Below are 22,706 nucleotides of genomic sequence, written 5' to 3' on the forward strand. Positions count from 1 at the left end.
AGTTTAAAAATATTCTAATAAAATTCTAATAATTGTATTCCAGGTCAATGCCAACTAACTCATTCCATACAATTTCAGCTAAATTCCAATGGAATTCTAAACATATTCTAATACAATTCCAATTACACTCGTGTTAAATTCCAATTGGACTCATTTTATATTTACTTCTGTTAAGTTCCAATGGAAGTTTAAACAGGTTCTAATAAAATTCCAATAATTGTGCTCCAGTCAATTCCAACTAACTGATTCCATTAACATTTCAGCTAAACCTAACTGTCTCACTTCATAAGATCTCTGTTAAATTCTAATAAATTTCCAAATAAATTCTAATAAATTCCAAGTCTACTCTAAATTCTAACTGGACTAATTTCATAAATTCTCTATTAATTTCTAATGGAATTTTGAACATATTCTAATAAATTGGACCAATTATACTTCAGTTAAATTCCAACTGGTCAATTTTATAATATTTCTATTAAATTCCTATCAATTTTTAAACATAATTAATAAGGTTTCAGTTGCACTGCAATTAAATATCAACTAGACCAATTTCGTGATATTCTAACTAAATTACAAACAGATTCTAATAAAGTCCCAATTACGATGCAATTAAATTCCAACTAGAACTTCGGAATATTTCCACTAAATTCCAATGGAATTCTAAACATATTCTAATAAAATTCCAATTGAGCTCCAATTAAATTCCAACTAGACTGATTTTACTGTATTTCTTTTAAATTTCATTGGAATTTAAAACAAGAAAATTCTACTTCTACTCCAATTAAATTGCATCTGGACTAATTTCATAATTTTTCTATTAAATTCCGATGGAACTCTAAACACACTAAATAAATTCAAATTCCAGTTAAACTCTAACTAGATTGATTTAGTAATGTTTTAGTTAAACTGATGTAGAATTCTATACAAATTTCAAATAAATTCCAATAAAATTATACTAGAAGAGTCAAGTTTTGTATCAAGTTAATTATATTAAAGTGTCTGCTGAATTCATTCTGTCAAATTATTTACTGTCAGATTAGAAGAAGAGGTGTTGAGATATTCTGTCAGACCTTTTGTTGACTGCATTATTTTCATCTAATTCAAAAAAACTTTTTTTTTATTTATGCTTATTATTAAAGTGGAAATTATTTCAAGTGTAATAATAACCAGATCTGCGATATATCTTTTTTATTTTTTAAAATGTTGTGACTATCTTTTTTATGCTTATTGATTGAGTTGAGTTTAAAAAAATATACGTATACTTCATTGCATTTTTTAGGAGGAATTTGATAAACAATATCTGAACAGGTATTTTTTTATTAGTATAATCGTTTCGGTTGCTACGAAAACGCGACTAGATCCGAATTTTTCTAGTAATGCAAATGAGGAACATTTCAAAGTAGTGGCACTACTTTACATCAAATCAGTGTCAGTTATCACAAACGACTTTATCGTATATTCAGCAAATTACACCCCCCGTTACCTAACGCCGTTTTGACTGCCGCTCAAAATGGGTGTTATAAAAGCGCGCTTTGTTATTTTTTAATTCATCAACGCCTCCCCCCGAGCGGAAAATTTACATTCCCGCCCTTCTCGTTCGCGGCGTTGATGGCGTTCCGCCCCGCTGAAAGTGACACATAACTGCTGAAGCCGCGCTTCGAACTGAAAAATGGGCCGTAAGAATTCCGGAACGGGTGACGATAAATCCGGACGACATGCAACTGGCAGGATAACAGAGAGCCGCCGACAGACCCGGGCTTCATTAAGGAGTTCGAGAGTGCTTTGCAGCCGGAGTCGGAGCCGAGGAGCGCGTGCCCCCGGGGGCGGTTAAGAGGTATTTTAGAGATGAGCGCGGTCGAGAGGTGCGATTGACGAACTGGTATTTCTTTTACGGGCTCGTCGATTCGGTTTTCTTTCGTTTCTCGGAAGATTGGCGGGTTGGAAACGTTTTGAAAAAAGCCGATACAGCACAAACAACGGTCCAGAATTGTTAATTTCTCCATATAGGCCAGGAAATATAGAGTTGAACACGATTTTCTGTTTCGGCAAGCTGAATTTATCAGTATAGATGCTAAATATTATGTACAATAACATATTACTTTCCACAGTCATAAAAATGGGGGGAATATTGTTTACAGGGTGGTTAATTGTATAATTTTTACGTAAATTCACGTTTTTCGCTTATAACTTTGTTCCGTTCATTTCGACGAGAAAACAGTAAAGTACTTTTTCCGTCTTCAAAAGACCTACAAAACTAGCCCTCGAGCGAAAAAATATTGATTAGGTCAAAAGTTATAAATAGAAGAAGTTTATTTATGACTTTTGAATTAAACACATATAAACTGCGTTATTATTACCAGAACGTTTTGGCATCGCATCCTCTCGTTCCTTATCACTGTCTAATAACTCACACGAAATCTGGAATCGGTAAGTTGAATAGTTTACAAGTTATGGACTTATAAACAAATTAACTAATTATTAGTCTGGACGATCCTGAACACCTTCCGCAATCGCACTGATTTTTTTCATGGCAGATTTCATAATAGTACATTGAAATCTATCATTTCTTTTTTTAATTTCAAATTTGCAACCTGGATTTTTTTTTATTTTTTAGTCTTAGTTGCAAAATGAAATATACGACGCAAGCGCGTAATATAGTTATATATTATTACATATTCGGAAAGCTTATGAAAAGAGCTGTAAATTAAAAAAAAATCGTCAAGATTCGTTGAAAAACAACGGAGTTACAGACTGTCAAAGTTGACGGCCTATTGTTAAACAAATTACGTTGGTAGCGGCAAAAAAATACTGTCATAACCGGCAACCCGAGTACTTTCCCAGATAAAAAAAATATTGTATTTGTGGAAGTATGTTAAATGCATAAGAAATATTGTCAAAAGTCAGTGGGTCGCTTGATTTTTCGGCGGCGGTGGCGCGGCGGAAGGGTGGGGGAAGCGAGTCCGAAGAAAATGACGATAATATTCATAGTCCTGCCGTCAAAAAAGCGAAATTCGCTTGAAAATAATATATTTGACAGTCTGTAACTCCGCTGTTTTTCAACGAATCTTGATGATTTTTTTTTAACTTAAAACTCTTTTCATAAGCTTTCCGAATATGTAATAATATATAACTATATCACGCGCGTGCGTCGTATATTTCATTTTGCAACTAAGGCTAAAAAATAAAAAAAAATCCAGGTTGCATATTTGAAATTAAAAAAAAAATGATGGATTTCAATGTATTATTATGAAATCAACCATGAAAAAAATCAGTGCGATTGTGGAAGATGCTCGGGATCGTCCAGACTANCAAAAGTCAGTGGGTCGCTTGATTTTTCGGCGGCGGTGGCGCGGCGGAAGGGTGGGGGAAGCGAACGACAGCGAGTCCGAAGAAAATGACGATAATATTCATAGTCCTGCCGTAAAAAAAGCGAAATTCGCTTGAAAATAATATATTTGACAGTCTATAACTCCGTTGTTTTTCAACGAATCTTGATGATTTTTTTTAACTTAAAACTCTTTTCATAAGCTTTCCGAATATGTAATAATATCACGCGCGTGCGTCGTATATTTCATTTTGCAACTAAGGCTAAAAAATTAAAAAAAATTCCAGGTTGCAAATTTGAAATTAAAAAAAAATGATGGATTTCAATGTATTATTATGAAATCAACCATGAAAAAAATCAGTGCGATTGTGGAAGATGCTCGGGATCGTCCAGACTAATAATTAGTAAACTGTTCAACTTACCGATTCCAGATTTCGTGTGAGTTATTAGACAGTGATAAGGAATGAGAGGATGCGATGCCAAAACGTTCTGGTAATAATAACGCAGTTTATAAATATTTAATTCAAGTCATAAATAAAACTTCTTCTGTTTATAACTTTTGATCTAATCAATATATTTTGACGCTCGAGGGCTAGTTTTGTAGGTCTTTTGAAGACGAAAAAAAGTACGTTACTGTTTTCTCGTGGAAATGAACGGAAGAAAGTTATAACCGAAAAACGTGAATTTACGTAAAAATTATACAATTAACCAGCCTGTAAACAATCTTCCCCCCATTTTTATGACTGTGGAAACTAATATGTTATTATTTTGATGATGCATTGGTATCTTGGAAACTATAAGAGATAGGAAAGTTTTAGGCAGTTCTGTAGCTAACTTAATGGCGTTTGCAGATACAGGTCTTCAGGTTTTTGAGTTATTTTAAAATTGTTTCTGAAAATCGTCTAACTTTTTTATTTAGAGGAATTTTTAAAATCTGAAAACACCCTTTCACAGCCAAAAAATGCTCTATTTGCTCAGCTTAAAATTCAATATCATAATTCATAAGAAAAAAGAAAGTTGACGATGGTTTCTCGAAAACGAAACGTCGCAATGAAAAATCAAATATACAGTGAAATTCATCGCAAAAAGTAGTTGTGAAAAAGTGTTTGGATAAAGTATACCAATTAAAAATAACACCACCAATAAAAATATTTAAAAAAATAATCCTGACATTATTTCGATAAGGAAATTTAAATACTTATAAATGAAAGCTATTAAAATTTTTACACTAAAACTTTCACTTTTTATACTAAATGCACTTTTTTCTAGACAAACACACTGACTTCTATTTAAACTGTGAATTTCCTGGAAAGTCGTCTTATCAATAACAATTTTTAATTCAATGAAAAAACGACGATCTAAAACTCCGGCAGTAAGGTTTATTTATCTCTACTTTGACGGAAATTGTTGAAAAACGAAATTTTGTATCTTCTCGCTGAAAATTTGGAAATCTGCTAACTAATTACGAAAAATGCCATTAGATTTTACGTGGAAGATGGATTTGAGCGAATTAAAAATGACATATTGAAATGTTAACAATTGTTTACTGCTTAATATCCTGTTTTTTTTTTATTAATATTGACTACAAACAAGCCAATATCTCTAAAAGAAACTCTCGATTGGTTCATTATTCCCCAGGGAAAAACAGGAGAACATTTCTCGTCAGCTGGCTACTATCATTGTCGTGTCTAGACGATGCACAGACATCTTTTACAGAGATACGAGCCATTCGATTTTATATATGGTAATTGTCCTATCTGTTCGAAAACAACACCCGAACATATGAGAAGAGATAGAGTAAACAAGTTATTTGTCCGGCTTCTAAATCCGTACAACAGATATTACTGTATGGGTTATGAAACGCTAAAAATAGATAACGATATTCAAAGAAAAGCCCGTTTAAAAGTCCAGTACCTATATGGAATTGTCTATTACTTATCGAGAACATAAAATCGATTTGTCAATAACGTGACGATTCCGAAAATCTCCAAAAAAATCGCTCTGCTCTGCTGGGCCGCGACAAATCCGCGTAGAAAACACCACTCTTGTCAGATCACCACCATCAAAAACCCTCATCATTCAACCGATCACCCATCCACCCACCACTCTTCTGCTCACAATTTCTCGACTTCTGGTTGACATGTTGTTTGTTTACAGGCGCGCAGTGGGAGCGCAAGTAGCTATAGAAGTCTGAGCCAGGTAATTTAGCTAGCGACTTACTGCTAGTCTCGATGATGCCTCCCATAGAACTTAGAGACTGTCCGTAGTAAAGCATGGCCTACTAGATTTGGTTGAGTCTTGTTCCTAACCCCACCCCATTTTACCCCTGCAACCGATGACTTCCTTTTTCGTGAGAAGGGCATCACCGCAGACCAAAATTATGAAACCCATTTTCTAAAAATTTTTTTTTTAGTATGCGCCAGTAGTTAAGTATTGATTACGCAGCGTTATAAAAGAGTGGGCTGGGTCGTATAACATAATGCCTTGACCCAGTGAACCTGAATCTAAAGTCAGAAATCCCAGATGAGTTCGTGTTCTGACCCTAACATCAAAAAACTCCTCTAGAAAGCGTTTTTCGATATTTCAGTGACCTGAGTAGTCGTTGATTGGAAAAACATTCGAATTCATGACCTAGTTGCACCATAACCCCATAACCCTATAGCTTATAACTCCGCAACCCCATAACCCCATAACCAGGGATGTGCGGGAGTTCAAAACCATGAAACTATGTGGGAACATGGATCACATACATCACGGGTCCGAAATTACATGACTGTGGGTTGGTAGGCTTCCCTAATCTCATAACCCCATAACCCGGAATGTGCGAGAATACATTTATATAACCACGAAACTTTATGGGAACATAGATCTTATACATGAGGGGTCCGAAACTACATGCCTGTGTATTGGCAAGCTTCCAAAACCTATGGGGTTATGAGTCGACTTAATAACCCTATAACCATAATATAATCTTGGGTGTTGAAAAGCGTAATAGTGCTTACTGTATAATCTAATTGTAAGTTTTTACTATCAAAATCGTTCAAACAGGATGCGATGCAAAGTGTTATGGGGTTATGTTGTTGCGGTGTTATGGGGTTGCAGGGTTATGGGGTTACGGGGTTAAGGGGTTACGGGGTCATGGGGTTACGGGGTCATGGGGTTGCGGGGTCATGGGGTTGCGTGTTATGAAGTTACGGGGTTATGTGGTTACAGGTATATAGAGTTATAGGGTTATGAGATTATGGTGCAATGAGACCATATTTCTTGATATTAGGGTCAAAGGCCCAGCCCAATTATTTTTGTTTTTGTGGCCCTCTTATTTAAAATAAGAGAAGTTTCGTGTATTTTTTAATTGCGTCTTTATTACGATTTCGAAAAATAGATTAAATTTTGGGTTAATGCGTGAAATGTGTTTTTTGTCTGTTTTTCAGGAACAAGGTTCAAGTAGTGGGTCTAGTAAGTCTGACACTGTAGAGGTTATGCAAACTCTAGTTCTTAGAATATTTAGAATTTTATGCCTGTTTTTAATACTTTGTTAACTGCATCTTGTGCAAGTTTTAATTATTTGATATATATAGTACACCAATACTATTTTAATAAATGTGTACCTACGTGATAAACCAAACCAAACTTTATTTTTGTAACGTTCCATCATCTGATTCATTGTACCAAATTCCTACAGGAATTTCAAATGGATATTCCAAAGCAGCCGGCGTACAACCACACCACAAGTGTAGTCTTTCCGATCTCAATTGAAGAACCAAAAGGTTGGCAGTATGTACCAGGTTCGGTCGCTGCCGTAGCAACTCGGCATTGAAATATTTCAAAAACTTGTTCCCATATTTATTTAGCGATACCCATATACAGGTCTGGTCGTGGTAGAAATGTATGCGCCCAGTTGAAGAATGCGCGCGCGGGCAAACGGAGTATAACACAGCTGTACTGGGCGACTGGGCAATAAATCTCAGTTGTTTACAAGGGGTTGACAAATTGCTTAGCAGTGCAGTGCAGCAATGCGGAATTTGGTATGATTCAGGTAATTTTAATTTATTATAGCCACCTTCTATTAATCATTCATATTATAAATGCGAAAGAGAGAAATAAGAAGGATATTTTGTTTACTAATATTATTACAACATGGCATTTTTAAGACCTTTTGAAATGGAACAAAAAAAAATTACCATCAATATAACAAAATTGTTTGTTAAATAATTAAATATGTTGTTGGACAAATGAACATATATTACAAATTTTATATACATTATCTACAAATTATTTTTTACTTTAACAGAAAGCTTCATAGGGACGCCTATGAAACTCAATAAATTTTATTGCTAGGCGTTTTTATACATGTTCAACTGACTTCGGAAAGACTATACCAGGTACACTACCACTATTGGAAAAATTGTTACGCCTAAATGTCGGTATTTGATAGTACATTTTTGCAGCAAGGATATGTGTCAAATTCACGAAAAAAAAAATGTATTTCACCACACCTCGAGTTGGATATGCAATGTTTTCTATTTGTACACACAAAAAACTATTATCTTTGAAGAGTCCAAGTTATATAACTGTACCACAATATTATTATCTTAAATTAAGTCAATTATTCTTCCGACAAGTTTGCGTGAAGAAATTTTACTGATTTCAAGATTATAACATGATCAAGTATACGTAAGCAAATAAATCTTAGAGGAACAACAATTTACTTCAATCAAGGTTTTAATGATATGCTAATAAAGATGTACTAAACCAATATATTCTTGAATCAAGGATAGCGATTTTTTTTGGTATATAACTTTATGCACAATTTAATTCAAAATATTCCAGGTCCAAAATACTAGATCATAAATAACTCAAATAATGTTTACTGCTTCTTAATCTGATAAAATAATTTTGGGTATTCTCTGCATCAAAATTGTAATGTGTCGTTCATTTTGCATAGCGTTCCGATAAAATGCCTGCGCACGCGTTCGATTGTTACAAGCTTATCATACAGGAAACTATATCACCGAAACTGCTTGATTTGATTCCTTGATGTACCACCCTGCCTCAGTGTCCAGCTGAGGCGTGTCAGTGCGTGTCATAAGCGTACAAGTTAGAAAGCTTTAGCAAGTTAGAAAAGTTTAGAAAGCTGTGTTATTATTTTCACATTTTAGTTAGGTATTCCAATGAGTGATGTGCTGTTCTTTGACAAATATCGTGCTAGAAAGTTGTGAATGTGAAAAAAAACAAAAAGCGAAACAAGTGGCAGGAAAAAAATTGAAATTAACCATGACGATAAATATGCGTTCCGTAGGAAGACACAGGGATTTTAAGCAGACTGTACTATGTATAAAATGGATTTTCCATTTTTAAAAGGAAATCGATAAAGTATGCTAATAGAAAAGAACGAAATTGTAGTATGGTGAAGAGAATATTTAGAAAAATCTCGACGAAACAGGGAACATCCGGTCTCCGAACATTTGGCTCTTGAAAAAGACGGCAATATTTATACATATCCGAAGTGAACGTGAATTTTTGGATAATTGTAGGTGAGTGAGTAGTGACAAACAGAAAATTATCAGGAGGATATGGAAAGTGGTGCATTTGAAAAATAATTTGCATTTATTTTGCCTCACTTGGAACCTGGTGCAGTGATTGTCATTGATAATGCGCCTTACCATAGTCGAACAATAGAAATCATGTTAAAATTACAATTATTAGCAATTCCACAATGTAAAATTCTGCTTGAGAACAACGAACAGAAGAATAAGCACAAGAAATGTGAAGCATCTCATTTATCAGTGATGTTTGTACTTTTAGTAGTGTTAGTGATTTTGTGTATATATTTTGTGTATATATCTTTCACAGGGACAAATTATCCACTTATCGAAAGAACTGGTTACGTCTCATAATGAAAAGAAAAAAAAAAAAACAGAAGTGCAGAATTACTGAAACAATATAAATAATGGTATACTTAGTTATCTGTTGGATATTTGATATACCAAGATGAGTGTTGTCTTTTATTTAACAAATTCGTGAACCCTTTAAAATGATACGCCCATGGTAACGCATCTCTCACGATTTCCGCTCATGTGAATTTGCTGGTTTACGAATACCGTGGTTGCAGCAATCCAACGGCAGACGTGCCTACACCCCAAACCCATTATATATTATGACTAAGACACACGGCCTGTCTGCGTTATCCTGCGACTATGAAGCGATGTTGTGCAGGTACGCGCGGTAATCGAGACGAAGTGCATACGGGGCTGATAGAGACGGGGCCGCCCGATGAATTGTTGTGCGAAACGTGCAACTTTCCCCATAGTGTACCTTGTTTACCGGAACAGAGTTAGACTCCGGACTCCGGTTTCAACTTGCTGAATAATGTTCGGATGGATGGGACGTATGTACGAGAAAGGAACTTGAATTGATAGCAACGGCGAATTTGAACGTGTGAGGATATTTATGGGTCTGTTTGGAAAGCTGGGTGCGGAAGTCGGAAATATTTATAGTTTGATTAGAATGAATTTTTAAAGAGTTTTCTATTTGCTAGAATAGAAACATGTTTTTAGTAAACTTTCAAAAATAGGGTCGAAATGATTTAAAATTGTGTTGTAAGTTGATATACTTTTTGAGAAAAAAAATAGCTAACAGAATAGATAAAAGAGAATCGAAAATCAAAAAATGTTCGATGTCAACAATGTGTACAAATTATTGTAGAAAAAAAGATATATTTAGATACTAATAACTGGCAAAAGTTTACCTAAAGAATATCCAGTAAAAAAAATATTTACTTTTAATATAAGATTGACAAAGTCGTATTTTGCACAGAAGTCCAAATTTTCGGCAATGTTTTTGGAAAAATAATTAATTTTTTAAAAGAATAATTGAAAAAAACTGAAAATTGGACACTTATGGCACTGTAAAAAAAAATCGGTGTGAATGAAAGCAATACGGAGGGAATCTATTGAGTGAAATTTTTGAGTAGATTTTAACTTAATATTGAGCATTTTGATAATTTTCATTCGAGTCATTCGTGATAATTTAAACTAAAACGGAGTACTTTGACTCAAATATAGGTACCGTACACCCGGTACTCGTATTTGATGCACTTGTATCTAAATCGGAGTGAATGTCCTCATTATTGAGTCCTGTCTATGGTTGTCGTGCGTTGTATTTGTCTATCTAGGTCGTCTTGTGGAGTGGTGTATGATATAGTAGTGCTGGATATATGTCCGTTAATCCGATTATTTTGGTGAAAATTATGTTTAAATGCAGTTGTTTGATATATTGAGTCTCGATTAATGTTTGGTTAAATAAATAGACAGTTAAATTGTTATCCATATTTACTTATGTTCTGTAACGTTCAATATAGGATATGGCAATTCACTTAAAATTTTAGTTGTACTCATACCAATGAGTGAAAATTTCACTCAATCAGGTGTGGACAGAAATTGAGTAAATAATTGAGTGAAGTTTTTTTTACAGCGTATATTATATACAGGATGGGCCATTGGTGTGAGAAAGTAAAATAACTCCCTTGTTACTCATAATACAGAAAAAAGTTTATATAAAAGTTATACAGAGTCAAGAAACCTAAACTACAAAATTAATTTGATACATACAGGGTGATGAGTAAAAACGGGACACGCCAAATATTACATTTTTTTAATGGAACACCATGTATATTTTTAAATATATGGATTTCCGAGAAAATTCTGTATATGGTAATATAAACAGTTTATCATTTTAGTGCGGGGTTGCCAAGTTGTGTAAAAAATTCTTCGAATTTTGGAAAAAACATGACCTTGAAGAAGTTGTATTAACTTTCAGCTACTAACGCTGGGAACAAAATAATTAGACAGAATTCTAGGCAAATGTTAGTCAAAGGCTCCTATCGATATTTTATACAGGGCATTTTTTATAATACGATCATTTTTAGAAAGTTTAAACTTGATTTTCTAAAAATTTTCTAATGGAACACTGTCTGTTTTATTGTTCTATTTTATTCACATATCGGTCCACTTCAACTTTTATTAAGCATGTTCTATATTAAGTTATAGCAACATTTCTGAAAAAACTTAATTTTTATTATTTTATAGAATACCTACCACAAATAAATATTAACTAATAAAATTAACTCAAAATGGAATGATAAATTATGAACTGACAAGTTGACACAATGTGACAGTTTTTGCTAAAGCCGAAAATAATAAAAATTAGATTTTTCCAGAAATGTTGCTTTATTTTAAAAACTAACAATTGTAGGTGTAGAACATACATAATAAAAGTTGAACTGTACCGATATGTGAATGAAATAGAACAATAAAATACAGGGTGTTCCATTTGAAAAATTTTTGAAAATCAAGTTTGAACTTTCTTAAAATGATCGTATTATAAAAAATGTTGTGTATAAAATATCGATATTAGATAATATATGAGTCTTTGCCTAACATTCGCCTATAACTCTGTCAAATATTTTTGCTCCAAGTGTTAGTAGTTGAAAGTTAATGCAACTTCTTCAAGGTCATGTTTTTTCCAAAATTCGAAGAATTTTCTACATAACTTGGCAACCCCGCACTAAAATATTAAACTGTTTTTATTGCCATATATAGAAGTTTCTCAGAAATCCATATGTTTAAAAGATACAGGGTGTTCCATATAAAAAATGTAATATTTGGCGTGTCCCGTTTTTACTCATCGCCCTCATCGTGTGTTTGAAATTAATTTTCTCCTTTTGGTTTTTTGATTCTGTACAACTTTTGTATAAACTTTTGTACTATATTATGGATTACAAGGGAGTTATTTTACTTTCTCACACTAATGGCCCACCCTGTATTTTAAAAAATAAATATAAAAGATAAAAGGAAAAATACTCTGAATTTATTTGGTTTTAAATTGAAATCTGGTTAAAAAAAAACAATTTAATTTTTTTGGATACTACATTTCTTTTCGTCGTTTTCTCATGAAAAATTAGTTTTATTTTTCGTTGTTTTAAATAAAAATAATTGACTAATTCCAGCAATATACGTCCGGAAAAATCAAGTACTCTTTCAAGAGTTTCTATTTCGAGATTTTTCAATTTTGCCAATCTTTCCAATTTTTACAGTTTTTGGTTTCGAAAAAAACAGTTTTTTCCAACTTTACCGGTTTTCGCGAGCTGTCAAAAACATAATTTTACATTTTTAAAATTAATTTGTTTCATTCATATTATTTATACAGGACACTATTTAAAAATATATCCTAGCTCTAAAATATTGTTCCGTAAGTAAATTATTTTTGGGATGCTTTTTTTAATAAGCTCGTTTTTAAGAAATAAAATTCTAATATTACTTTTTTTACGGAAAAAAAATACAGAATATCTTTTGAAACAAACTTCTTAACTCAACCAGTATATCAAAGGGCCAAAAAAATATATGTCCTTGTAGAAATTCTGGTCCTTTTTGAACTTTATTTTTAGCTCTTTAAACAAATAGAATATCTCCGCCTATGATTTTTGTAGAACTTTGGCCAGTTGCACTTCTAAAAAGAAATCTCTTTGATTTTTTTCTGAGAATGGCCCAGTTGACATATTCATGTACCAATAGGTACAGTAAATTTTACTGTTAAATTAGTACCAAGTTTTATCCGTATACCTTCGCTATACATCGACTAAAGCCTGTATCAGACAATGCAATTTTGTTGCAGGGATTTGGTTGCCGTGATAGAATCCATGAAATTTTTCTTATCATACTATGCATTTCTGTCCCGGCAACTGAATTGCATGAATTAGAACATGCTCTATTCCGTGCAACAAAATTGCAGGGATTCTAGTTACTTTTATGAAGATTTGTTTATTGCCAACCTAGCTGTTGTTGGCTGTTGATCATGGTTGTTGTTAGTAACACCGTTGAAGCCACTATTAAAGCTATACAGCAATTTACTTTTAAATTTTCATCCATTGCAATGTTTTGCTTGAATAAAAAATAATTGTTTACAAGATACATACAAGAAATTTTACATGTTAAACAATGCATAGTTGGTAACACTACTGGAAACTAAACAAATTGCAGCAATTCTGTCCCATTGTGTGATAATAAACATGCAATTTTATCGTCGCAACAAAGTCCCCGCAATTTTGTAGCTGCAACTAAATAGCATTGTCTGATACAGGCTTAAGTCTGAATAACTATGACATTTTCAACACCATGTAACTCGAAAATCAAATTTTTACGCCTAAAATAACTTAAGAAATGAGCTGACGTCATGACCCAGAAGTAGAAAACACCCCGTAGACAATTTACAAATACAGTTTTAACAATGAAACCACCCTATGTCAGTATGACGATCTTATACCTGTATCGGCGTCTGTTTATAGGTAAAAAATGAAAAAAACCTTCGGATATATCAAATATCCTACAAATTTTTATCAAGAGTATAAAGCAAAAGTCAAATATGTATAACGTAAAAACCACGAAAATAAGTCAGTAGATTTGTGAACTGTTAAAATGAGCGTAAAATTATTTTTGTGCACCAAACATAACCTATAACATAACCTTAACAAAGACCTATCTATTCTTCGATCTAGGACCGTTTTTTTGACGTTTGGGGGCACAAACGCCAGGGCACTAACACTTAACGTTTCGTTATTAAAAAGTCCAGAAAGATCCGTAACGATTTTACACAGAATTTTAATTTTCACGTACAAACTACAAATACGACGCGATCATTTCAGCACGCGAAAAACTACTGGAATGGGGATTACAAAAAACGTTTGTTGTGGCAAAAACAAATGCCAGGGCATGAGTGATTTTAACGGTTTATTAAACAGGAATGATTAGAGGCATTATTTGAAAGTTTGATAACTTGTGCTCATAGGCGTACGCACATAATTTTAAAAGGGGGCAATATTTATAATAATTTTAATATTTATTAGAACGTGAAATGAATTGATAATGCTATTTTTTAACACAAAATGTGTAAGTATGTGACAATTATTTAATGGATTCAAAATAAAAGTAACAACAGCAGTCACTTACAATGCGTTTGTTACGTAAGTTTTGCGTTGTTACGAAACAGGGTTAGGCCTCGACTAAGCTACAGTGGAGTCGGGGTGGATTCAGAGTTCACAAAATATGTTTTATTAATGAATTTTAATTTGTAGTCAAGGGCGCCAAGTGATTTTCTATAAGCCATATACCCCCAAACTGATAAAATCACTAAAGTTTACAGCAAAACGGTTTGAGTGGTTCAAACAAATGAAAGGACGTAAATTTTATACAAATATTAAATATTTAATGTAAATTTAAGGAACAGTAGTACATTAGTTTACGGAGGTACACTAAGTTTACACAAAAAAAAAATATGTAANAAAACATCAACACAAATTTTTTGTGAACCCAATTTTGAGCATTTCACAATTTTTTTGTTTCGTTCGACCATTGTCGTATAGATTAGTTTCGGCTACTACGTCTTTAATCATTATAAAAAATGTTAATAACCAGCAAGGGTTTTCCCTCAGTAAAATATCAATAGCCATTTCGCGGATGCTTTCAAATATACAGGGCGGACCAAGTGTTTGTAGTGAAACTCTAACAGCCCAATTTAAGAACAGAAATGCATATAAACAAGTTCGTAGAACGTTTCGTTTTTTTAAATACCTACAGTGTTGGAATTTTATTAAAATTTCGCATTTTAAAATCTTTTTTTTTATTTTTGACGTGGATTGATAAAAGTTAGGCAATGACTAATTATCTTAAAAAATTTACACAAGTTTATCAACCAGTGGCGGAGGTACTGGGAAACACTATCACTAAGAGCCTTAGAATTTCGACACCACTGAATATTCTTGAAGTTGGATAAATGCATTTAATTTGTGCTACTAATAAAAAAAAAATATTCGAAAAACGAGCCATTTTTCACAAAATAATTATAAAAATTTTTTATTTTTGAGTAGATTTTTTTAGGAAGCTCTTAAAACATGATAAACTAACCTATTTTCACAAGGGACACAAAACTTTATTCATTGTAGCTCACTACAGATTAAAAGTTAGGTTAAAAGCTAGGCTAATGACCGAAAGTTACGGTAGGTCAAAATTCACTCTCGATCAACCTTACGCGTATTCGTATTCTACTCATTTTTCCCCATCTTCCCTTAAAATTAATGACATTATGACTGAATCGCCCTGTATATAACCATCAATAGTTAAAAAAATCATTGAGACACAAATTTTAGGTCTTCTCAAGTTAGTAACCCCCTCAGAATTCTAGGGCAACGATTTGTGATAATTGTATATAAAATTGTATTTCTATCAAAAATTTCTATATACCATTTTAACTTGACTCACCCTGTATATTATTATATTTTCTGAAATCAACGTGTAATCTCACCGGAATATTTGGAATCTTTCAACTTCTAAATCAGAAAGGAAGTGTTGAATTTTAAAACTTGAGAAGGGCAAGAATTTTTTTGAAATATTTTTTGTAAGCTCATGAAATGTTATAAAATATTGTTTTGCATTAAACAAAATTTGAAATCTTTCGCAATATTTTGAAACCATATTTTTAAAGTTAACGAATATTTTGGACGGTGACAATCAATCACATGAATATAAATCAAGGTTAGGAAGAGGCTGTGCTAAAATATCCAAATCAAAGAAATATTTGCCACTGTCCCCTTTTGTGTATTATTCATAGCCCCCCTAAAAAACAGAAACCGTTACGCCCCTGGAACCGAAAACTCGTCCGAGCGATCATTCGAGCCGCAATTTCCTCCCCCCTCCCCTCGCCTTAAAAAACCCCAGACCAATATCTTTAATGTCCAAAGTGGATTAACAGCTCCTGCGGACGTCAAAGACCCTGCTCCCGCTCAAACTGACGAAAATACAAGCAATTTTTTTACCCAAATATCCCCCATTGTTCGGATAAAACACTCGAATCGAAGCACAAAAGTTGGAAGCGACTCCAAACGGCGAGGACTAAACAAAGGAGCGCCGAGCTCGTTTCAGGGCCCACTTTGCAAAGTGGAATAAATGGTCGGTCTGAGGGAACGTTTTTCTTTTGTCTCTTCCAGAGATAATGACTGATGTACAGGGCGTTGCCGCTACCTGTGGCAACCCCACGGGAGTTCGAGTTTCTTAAAAAGAACACCACCACCACCAAAAATTTACTAAATGTTGTTCTCTTACCTTATACCTTCATCGACCTGCTTTTTTTGGAGGGGAAAGGGGTGTATCTGGGTCAGATTAAAAAAATGCGATTTAATTTCCAGGGAATTACTGCATTAGGTCAGGCAAAATTATTCGCTACGCCTCTGGGAGGGGGTCACAAAGACTCAGCTGAAAAGAATTAATTTATTCAAAAACTTCCTCCGCTGATAACAAATTTAAATTTAAGTAACTAAAGTACAAATATTATTACATGTTGGACATATAAGGGGCGTTTTTAGTCTCCAGTCATCATTTCCATAAATTCTGAAACAAAAAAAATGGAATGGATGAAAATTCCATATTCCTTGGCAAATATTCGATATATTTGATGAACATGAATATTCTTGAGTGAAATATTAAATATTCATACATTCAACATTAACGTTCAAGAATATTCTATGAGCATTCGTTAGTGAACGCTCATCAATGTAACTACAGTAATATTCATAAATAAACGTTCACTGCTGCATATTTATAAAATTCTCGAATACTCGTTAGTGAACGTTCATGTATGAATATTGTTCTCCTTATATTAAGCCACTGCTTTAGCGAATAATAAGGAAAATTAGTGAAATTTTATAATATTCACTAATGAATATTTATGTATATAGTTTGCTAAAACAGTCAATCAATGTAAAGAGAGCAGAATTCATACACGAGCGTCACTGATGAATATTTCTGTTTTAATATGAACTAAATGCTTTAGCAAATATTCATACGTAAATGTCAGTGAATGTATGAGTACTTGCTAAACCATAGATTAATGTAATTACAGCAATATTCGTAAATAAACGTTCACTGACAAATATTCATAGAATTCTTGAATACACGACAGTGAACGTTCAGGTATTGCTCTCCTTACATTGACCCACTGTTTTAGCGAATATTAATAGAGTTTTTAGAATATTTACTAATAAATGTTTATGTACGTAGTTTGCTAAAACAGTCAATATATATATATATAACAAAATTCTAAATATAGTCGGGTCTGCAGTCAAAGCCAAAATTTTGAAGTGTACTCTTTTTTATTACTCGAGCTTTCGGAACAAAATTATTCCTCCCTCAGGAGAAACTATAATGGAATATACATTGGTAACAACCACAAGTAATAATCTAATTTATACTTACAAAATTGAGATTTGAATCAAAAAATTTTTTAACCAAGTTTAAAACAAAATCCATCTGAATCATCAGTCACAACAGTACGATACTTGAAAATCTATTGTTAAAAACATTCCTTAACNTCAGTGAATGTATGAATACTTGTTAAAGCGTAGATTAATGTAATTACAGCAATATTCGTAAATAAACGTTCACTGACGAATATTCATAGAATTTTTGGAAAATATATATATATTCTACTTGTATAAAGACAGTAGTATTCATACATGAACGTCACTGATGAATATTTTTGTCTTAACATGAACTAAATGCTTAAACAAATATTAATACGCGAATGTCAGTGAATGTATGAATACTTGTTAAAGCGTAGATTAATGTAATTACAGCAATATTCGTAAATAAACGTTCACTGACGAATATTCATAGAATTTTTGGAAAATATATATATATTCTACTTGTATAAAGACAGTAGTATTCATACATGAACGTCACTGATGAATATTTTTGTCTTAACATGAACTAAATGCTTAAACAAATATTAATACGCGAATGTCAGTGAATGTATGAATACTTGTTAAAGCGTAGATTAATGTAATTACAGCAATATTCGTAAATAAACGTTCACTGACGAATATTCATAGAATTTTTGGAAAATATATATATATTCTACTTGTATAAAGACAGTAGTATTCATACATGAACGTCACTGATGAATATTTTTGTCTTAACATGAACTAAATGCTTAAACAAATATTAATACGCGAATGTCAGTGAATGTATGAATACTTGTTAAAGCGTAGATTAATGTAATTACAGCAATATTCGTAAATAAACGTTCACTGACGAATATTCATAGAATTTTTGGAAAATATATATATATTCTACTTGTATAAAGACAGTAGTATTCATACATGAACGTCACTGATGAATATTTTTGTCTTAACATGAACTAAATGCTTAAACAAATATTAATACGCGAATGTCAGTGAATGTATGAATACTTGTTAAAGCGTAGATTAATGTAATTACAGCAATATTCGTAAATAAACGTTCACTGACGAATATTCATAGAATTTTTGGAAAATATATATATATTCTACTTGTATAAAGACAGCATTATTCATACATGAACGTCACTGATGAATATTTTTGTCTTAACATGAATTAAATGCTTTAACAAATATTCATACTTGAATGTCAGTGAATGTATGAATACTTGTTAAAGCGTAGATTAATGTAATTACAGCAATATTCGTAAATAAACGTTCACTGACGAATATTCATAGAATTTTTGGAAAATATATATATATTCTACTTGTATAAAGACAGCATTATTCATACATGAACGTCACTGATGAATATTTTTGTCTTAACATGAATTAAATGCTTTAACAAATATTCATACTTGAATGTCAGTGAATGTATGAATACTTGCTAAAGCGTCGATTAATGTAATTACAGCAATATTCGTAAATAAACGTTCACTGACGAATATTCATACAATTCCTGAATATATTAATAAATAAACGTTCACTGACGAATATTCATAGAATTTTTGAAAATATTCATAAATAAACGTTCACTGACGAATATTCATAGAATTCTTGAATACTCGCCAGTGACCGTTCATGTATTAATATTGCTCTCCTTACATTGAGCCATTGTTTTAGCGAATATTAACGAATATTAATAGAATTTTAGAATATTTACTAATAAATGTTTATGTACGTAGTTTGCTAAAACAGTCAATCTTTATATGTATATAAAGACAGTAGTATTCATACATGAACGTCATTGATGAATATTTTTGTCTTAACATGAACTAAATGCTTGAACAAATATTCATACGCGAATGTCAGTGAATGTATGAATACTTGTTAAAGCGTAGATTAATGTAATTACAGCAATATTCGTAAATAAACGTTCACTGACGAATATTCATAGAATTTTTGGAAAATATTCGTAAATAAACGTTAACTGACGAATATTCATAGAATTCTTGAANATACGCGAATGTCAGTGAATGTATGAATACTTGTTAAAGCGTAGATTAATGTAATTACAGCAATATTCGTAAATAAACGTTCACTGACGAATATTCATAGAATTTTTGGAAAATATTCGTAAATAAACGTTAACTGACGAATATTCATAGAATTCTTGAATACTCGACAGTGAACGTTCATGTATGAATATTGCTCTCCTTACATTGAGCCATTCTTTAGCAAATATTAAAGAATATTAGTAGAATTTTCAAATATTCTCAAGTAAATATTTATGTACGTAGTCTGCTAAAACAGTTAATCTATATAAAGACAGTAGTATTCATACATGAACGTCATTGATGAATATTTCAGTCTTAGCATGAATTAAATCCTTTCGCAAATATTCATACGTGAATGTATGAATACTTGCTAAATGTAATTAAAACAATATTCGTAAATAAACGTTCCCTGACGAATTCATAGAATTTTTCTGTCTTACCTGAATATTAATCTCTTGACATGGACTAAATGCTTTAGAATATTCAATAGTTCATGTAGGTATGTATATTTGCTTAAGTCAGTCTATATAAGAATACGAATATTCATTGGTAAAGTTCATGGATGCAAATTGCAACTGTTTATAAATGAACGTTCAATATCGAATATTCAAGAACTCTACGAATATTCGTATCAAATAAGTCGAATTTTTCTGTTCATCTACAACTTGGGTATAATGTTGAGTAAATATTTCGAAGAAATACAAGTTTTTGTACAAGTAAGTGCGTTAAGTCCCCAGAATACTAAATATTCATACACATACAACGCAAATACTGGGATAGAAGTAAATTAAATATATCTTTCTGGTACTTGTTATTCTGATAAGAACGTCCTTACCTTCGAAATCTACGGTGCCCGAGGAGTCGGTATCGATCTCGGCGATCATTTCGTTTAGCTGGTCGCCAGTCAGCTGATCGTCTAGCGCTGCCAAGATCTCCCTCAAGCTGGAGGTTGGGATATAACCGTTACCTGAAAGCCAATTTGGTTAATGATGAATGATGGGAGTTCGGAACTCATTAAGGAAGTACTTTTTCTTGTTTGTCTCTCTCCCCGCGCCCGCGTCTGCCCTGATTAGGCCTTAAAAAATGTACGTCTTTTCCCATTTCCTCTTCCCTTAGACGTTTTATCAAAATGAACATTAAAAGCGAAAGTTGCAGTTTTATGTTAAAATATAATTATGAAGATTAGGGATGTCCCAGGTTTCTATAGATTTATTCAAACCTGAAGCTTATTTTATAAAATAAAATAAATTTTCGCGAAAAATGGTCGTAGAGAAATAAACAACCGTTGCGATTTTTCTTTGATTGTGATACGAACGATTGAAATTATTACGTTTGCTATAAATCAATTAAAGGACAAATTTTCCATATTTTATTAATTTCTTTAAATTGAAAATGTTTTTCTCAATAGTAAAATCACAAGAGCTCTTTTTTATCGGATAAATTTCCCTTTGTAACGAAATAATTTTGCTAATCAGTAATTTCGTCGAGCGATTTTTTCAAATATCAGTTTTTCGAGCAAAATTACTGATTGGCAAAATTTTCAGTTGAAAACAAATTTATCCATGAAATGGAAAGCTCGCGTGGTTTTTGGCAAGATCTTTATTTGTTCTGTGTGAACGAATAAGTAACAACCATTTATCTTTATTTATTCAAATTATTTGAAGGAACAGTTATTAAATACACAGTTATTATAAATTGTTTGGTTTGGTGTACTGATTTCAATATTTTCTTATCTAGTTTCTTTACATGTTGAATATTTCTTTTAACTTATTCTATCCGAGGTTAATAAGTTACTAAAAAATAGTTTCGTGATGATCAGCGTCAATTTAAAGGTAGGGTTTAATGGATGATGACTATGAGTGCCCGGCTATCTTTATCAGTTGTTGGTCACTTGTTCCTGCTCTGGCTAAGTGAGAAATTGTACTGTGGAACATTTTTATACCATCCTTTAGAATTTGTATTTGTCCAAAGGGGATTTGGAGTTAAAAAAAAGTCAATTGGATGTTAGGTTATGCCTTGTACTGTCTTTGAATATATTGAATTGTATTCGATTCTTGTATTCCATTTTGATTTTTTTTTCTCTTTGAAAATGGTAAATTTTACAGTTTGTAGCCGCTTTCCCCCTCCAAGCCAATTCATAAGAAGTTATATGAAGGAATCTTTTTTGTAATCCCTCTGATTAATTTATATTGCACAATTTTGCCATCCTTAGTATATTTTCCTTGTTTATTGCTACAGAATATACCTTTCTTTTCTCTGGAATAGCTTGTAATTCCTTTCTCTTACTGTTTCTTGCATCACAAGCTTCTTTAAAAGTTATGTCGGTAAAGTATCAAATTTAATGTTATATTCAATGAAATATTTTCTTGAATCATCTTTGCAGTTGAATTCCAGATTGTTTTAACTGGATACTCTTTGTAATATTCCTCACTTTTCTTTTTCATATTTTATGCCCAATCCTTTAACAAATCCGCTATATTTTCTATTAGCTGTTTTACAATTTATTCATGAATAAATTGACGAAGTTCTTTATGAATTAATTCACGAATTTATTGGTAAACAGTGTGGTTTTACACTGCTACAGACTTTGTAAATTTTTTTGACGTATGAATCAGTTCTACCAATGAATCAAATAAGCAAATAAATTTCAAAAATGTCACTCATAATTGTAGTGATACAACAGCGGTACCGTTCTGACACGTATTATATAAATATTAGTTTTTGTAAGTAACAAATCAGTAAAAACAATGCAAAACTAGCACGACGCCACACAATTATTTACATATTCCAATAACATAACCTCATTACTGATCTGAGGCTGGAAATCTGTTGGGTTGGTACTTCCGAACTTCACGAAGANGTACTTTTAAATAAAATAAGATGGCAAACAATACATGAAAATTTATTTGTAAATTAAAACAACCAAAAAATTACCAATTAATATTATACCTAGACAAAGCGAAAAGTGAATCAAAAATGAAATGATTTAAAAAATATTTTGTTCAAAATGGGCGCCTCCGGACTGTAGACAAGCACGACATCT

At 32.3% G+C, this 22,706-nt stretch overlaps 1 protein-coding gene across 1 annotated transcript in view; it reads left to right on the top strand.

Moving 5' to 3' along the window:
- The window catches only part of LOC108907120 (neo-calmodulin-like), a 90,972-nt gene that overhangs the window by 3,911 nt on the left and 64,355 nt on the right, over positions 1 to 22,706 (top strand). Inside the window, exon 2 of the mRNA XM_023456309.1 lies at positions 5,483 to 5,524. Within this exon, the coding sequence (XP_023312077.1) occupies positions 5,483 to 5,524 (42 nt within the window). The remainder of the gene's footprint in view (positions 1 to 5,482; positions 5,525 to 22,706) is intronic.

This window comes from Anoplophora glabripennis, unplaced genomic scaffold (assembly GCF_000390285.2).
Source record: "Anoplophora glabripennis isolate ALB-LARVAE unplaced genomic scaffold, Agla_2.0 scaffold282, whole genome shotgun sequence".
NCBI classification, from domain to species: Eukaryota; Metazoa; Arthropoda; class Insecta; order Coleoptera; family Cerambycidae; genus Anoplophora; species Anoplophora glabripennis.